At 35.2% G+C, this 4,606-nt stretch overlaps 1 protein-coding gene across 1 annotated transcript; it reads right to left on the bottom strand.

Annotated features, from left to right (window-relative positions):
* Window positions 1-201: 201 nt before the first annotated feature.
* Window positions 202-2,018, bottom strand: LOC138886884 (uncharacterized). The gene is made up of 2 exons (XM_070168560.1): window positions 1,847-2,018; window positions 202-1,390 (listed from the first exon to the last, which is right to left on the bottom strand). The coding sequence occupies exon 2, from the start codon at window positions 1,380-1,382 to the stop codon at window positions 348-350; it is 1,035 nt and encodes a 344-aa protein (XP_070024661.1). The 5' UTR covers window positions 1,383-1,390; window positions 1,847-2,018; the 3' UTR covers window positions 202-347.
* Between the last annotated feature and the right edge of the window lie 2,588 nt (window positions 2,019-4,606).

A 4,606-nucleotide genomic window follows, 5' to 3' on the forward strand; every position in this document is an offset into this window, starting at 1 on the left:
ACCGGATATTGTATTAACATTCGCTTCTTTCATTACCAAATAAGAGAAATATCTCTTATCTTTTAAAATAGTGTGTGTTGTAGCACTATCCAGAAGACATATATCATCTTTATTAATCTTGAGTCCAACTGAAGACTGTGGAATTTTCATATTCTTCATAAAAAAGACAAATAATACATCATAAGATATGAAAGACAAGCAAAAAAAACATTAAGAAATACATTAGAAATATAGAAACTAGCAATACATGATGCATTAGGAAAATACACTCAAGAAAAAATAAACTAGTTGCAAACATAAACATAACAACTTTTATAACTTCATTCCCCAGTAAGATGATTCATTCTTCAGTCAATATCCTCAAAGAAGTCTCCAACTTCTAAATGAGTAATATTTGTTAGGCCTTCAAAATCATCATCTTTATATGCAGGATGTGCCTTAGAATCATATTTATTTGAGGGACCTGCTTCATCATTATTATTTTGAAAGGTCAAGTGTGCCTCCACATTATTTTCTTTTTTCTTGAGGGAGGCTTGATAAAGTTTGACAAAATGTTCTGGCGTATGACAAATGCGTGCCCAATGACCTCTCATACCACATCGGTGACACATACTAGCTTTACCTTTTGAATGATTAATTTGAGAACCCTTATTGTTCTCCAATTTATTTCCACCATAATGACGATAATTGTTTCGCCCCCTGCCACGTCCACGTTTACGACCATGTCCACGACCACGGTAATTATTTTGTTTTCTTTCAAACTTATCATATGTTGCTATAACATTCACTTCCGGAAATGGAGCTGACCCAGTAGGACGGGCTTCATGATTTTTCATTAATAGAGTATTATTCTGCTCAGCCACAAGTAGGCATGTGATTAACTCAGAATATTTCTTAAAACCTTTTTCACGGTATTGTTGTTGTAGCACCACATTTGAAGCGTGAAAAGTAGAAAATGTTTTTTCCAATAAGTCCTCATCTGTGATAGTGTCTCCACATAATTTTAATAGAGAACTTACTTTAAAGATAGCAGAATTATACTCACTTACAGTTTTAAAGTCTTGCAACCTTAAATGTATCCACTCATACCGAGCTTTTGGTAATACCGTAAGTTTTAGGTGGTCATATCGATCCTTCAAATTAATCCATAATTCAAGTGGATCTTTTACTGTTAAATATTCAGTTTTTAACCCTTCATGTAAATGATGGCGAAGGAAAATCATGGCTTTCGCTTTATCCTGATTTGATGCTTCATTTCCTTGTATAATCGTATTTCCAAGACCTTTAGCGTCGAGGTGAATTTCAGCATCAAGGACCCATGATAAATAGTTCTTCCCGGTGATGTCAAGTGCCACAAATTCAAGTTTTGATAAATTTGACATAGTGAAAACTATCATAAAAGATGAATAAGTTAGAGAAATAATTATAATAATAAACAATTAATGAAACAAATCGATTAAGGTAAAACAAATGAAAATAAAGCTATATCATGTTAGCAATCTACTATTTCATTTTATTCATGCCATAAAATAGAAACTATATATTATTTCATTTCACTATATATTATTGATATAAATATATATATATATATATATATATATATAGAATTTAACGTTTTATTAGTTGCAGTGACTAGATAATGTATACACTACATACATATGCATACATTTTTTTTAATGGTATTGTGTCAGGTGTGAAAAACAACATGATAAACAAAAATATGAAAAAGGGAACAACAACATGAATGATGTAAATTATCAAAAATTGCAAAGAAAAATTTAGGTTGTAAGAATTAAGCATATGATATATGTACTGCCATAAATAAAATGATTATAATGATACATACCTCAATAAAATATGGCTCAACTTAGCTGGAGTTAAGAATAAAATTAGAGCTTCGTGCTGATAACGTGTTATGAAATATAACCCAAAATAACAATATAGAACAAGCAAAAACAAACTAAGAGATATAGAGAGAAAGAGAGGAAGAGAGATTCTTATTTCTTCTTCAATTGTGTATTTTTCCTATCTATTACAAGGCCTTTATATAGGCATAAAAAGTGAAGAAAATATGTCATGGAATATGTCATTGAACATACAAATTATGTCATTGAATATGTCATTAAGCATTTTAGCTAAAGATCATGAAAGAAGAGTAGACATCCACCATAATGTGATATTCATCATAACAAATACTAAATTATGCAAAGAATTTATGTATAGTTTTATGCGTGATAAGATGTGGAACAAGAACTTGTGTATTAATGTGATGACCCAAACGGTCATCACTTGTTTCAGAAATAAATTCTGTATTTCGAGGTCTTAAAAACCTCTTTCTGTCCCACCTCAATTTGCGTACGTAGTCTGGGCACGTATCCGAAAAGCCATTAAGTGAAAATCTATGAAAAATGATAAATTTTGCATTTAAAATGAATTTAAGTTGACTTCAGTCAATATTTTGGGTAAACGGACCCGGACAAGCGATTTGACGGTCCCGAAGGGTCCGTATGAAAATATGGGACTTGGGTGTATGTTCGGAATTGAATTCCGAGGTCCCAAGCCCGAGAAATAAATTTTTAAAGAAAATTATTTTCTGGAAATATATAAGAGTTTTTCGAAAATGAAAGGTGTTTGAAATTGATGATATCGGGCCCGTATTTTGGTTTCAGAGCCCGATACAAGTTTGAAATAATAATTAGGTCGAATCTGTAAAATTAGGTAAAGATCGGAATTGGTTTGGCATAAAACGGATTTAAAGTTGAGAAATTGAAAATTTTGGTGTTCTTGAATGATTTCATGAATTTGGGGTTTAATTCATAGTTGTTGATGTTATTTTGATGACTTGATTGCACGAGCAAGCCCGTATGATGTTTTTAGGTTAGTGTGCATGTTTGATTTGGAACCCCGAGGGCTCGGGTGAGTTTTGGATAGGCCACAGAGTGAAATTGGACTTAGGAGAATTGATGGTGTATTGCAGATTTGTAGCAGGCCTCTGATCTCGCATTTGCAAGATCAGGCATCACAAATGCGATGAAATCAGGGTTTGCAAATGCGAGGTTTTGGTCGCAAATGCGAAGAACCCCAAGCCAGCTTTATCTCGCATTTGCGAGGTACCCTTCGCAAATGCGAAGTCTTCCGTTAAAGCCAAAGGTCGCAAATGTGACCCATGTATCGTATTCGATGTCGCAAATGCAACATATCCTTCGCATTTGTGATGTCAGCAGGTTCCTTAAGGGTTCGCAATTGCGAACCCTGGTCGCAATTGTGACATCTGCAACCTGCTAAATCATAACTTAGACGCATTTCAGCCATTTTTTAACTCTTTTCAAAACCTAAACACCTTTGGGCGATTTTTCAAGGACAAGTACTCTTCCAAACCGACTGTAAGTCATTTCTAACTCGTTTTCATTAATCTTTAACATCTTTTCACATGATTTCAACTCAAAATCAAGGGTTTTCATGGGAAAAATTAGGTGTTTTGGGTAGAACCTGGGTTTTTAAAATTTTGAGGATTTGGACCTCGATTTGAGGTCCGATTTCAAAACAAATTATATATTTGGGTTAATGGGTGAATGGGTAATCGGATTTTGGTTCGAGCCTCGGGTTTTGACCATGTGGGCCTGGGGTCGATTTTTGATTTTTTGGAAAAACATTGAAAAACTTATTTTCATGCATTAGAATTGATTCGTTTAGCATTTATTGATATAATTAAGTAACTTGTGGCTAGATACAAGCGAGTTGGTGGTGGAAACAAGAGGTAAAGCGGAAGTTGAGGCTTGAATTGTGTTCGCGGCATCGAGGTAAGTGTCTGGTCTAACCTTAGCTTGAGGGATTAGGAGTTGTGTCTTATTTGCTATGTGTTAATTGTGGAGTATGACGTATAGGCATGGTGACGAGTATCTATACGTCGGTGTCAAGCATGCCCGTGGGTCTAGTGTTGTAATTGTTGTGACTCCGTTGAGATTTATTCATGCTTAATATGTTGATTATTATTGCTGGTTCCCTTGCCGGGATGTTATTGTTTATGATATTGTCTCTCTTGCCGGGATGTTATTGTTTACGATATTATTTCCCTTGTTGGGATGTTGTTATTATACTCTTGTTCCCTTGCCGGAATTCTTTGGGATTGATGATGATTTATAAATGGGATCGGGGGGTACGCCGCCAAGAAAATATACTAAATGGGAGCGGGTTGCACGCCTGCAATGAGATATTTGAAATAGGAGTGGGTTGCATGCCTGCAACGAGATATATGAAATGGGAGCGGGTTGCACGCCTGCAACGAGACTTGTGAAATGGGAGCAGGTTGCACGCCTTCAACGAGATATATGAAATGGGATCGGGTTGCACGCCTGCAACGAGATATGTGAAATGGGATCGGGTTGCACGCCTGCAACGAGATATGTGAAATGGGATCGGGTTGCACGCCTGCAACAAGATATAAAATAAAAGTAGATTTTGTATTTGTTTTATTTATCCTTGTTAGTAATTGGATTTTGGTTCCTTTAGATTCCTCTTTGATATTCTGTTATTATCTGATACTCCCCGCAGCATGTTCTTCCCCCCCATCTATACTGTGAATATCTGCTTTTATTTTCCGATGTAT

Source organism: Nicotiana sylvestris, chromosome 3 (assembly GCF_000393655.2).
Source record: "Nicotiana sylvestris chromosome 3, ASM39365v2, whole genome shotgun sequence".
Classification (NCBI taxonomy): Eukaryota; Viridiplantae; Streptophyta; class Magnoliopsida; order Solanales; family Solanaceae; genus Nicotiana; species Nicotiana sylvestris.

Excerpts from the sequence above, each read along its gene's own strand:
- LOC138886884 (XM_070168560.1), bottom strand. The coding sequence starts at position 1,382 with ATGTCAAATTTATCAAAACTTGAATTTGTGGCACTTGACATCACCGGG.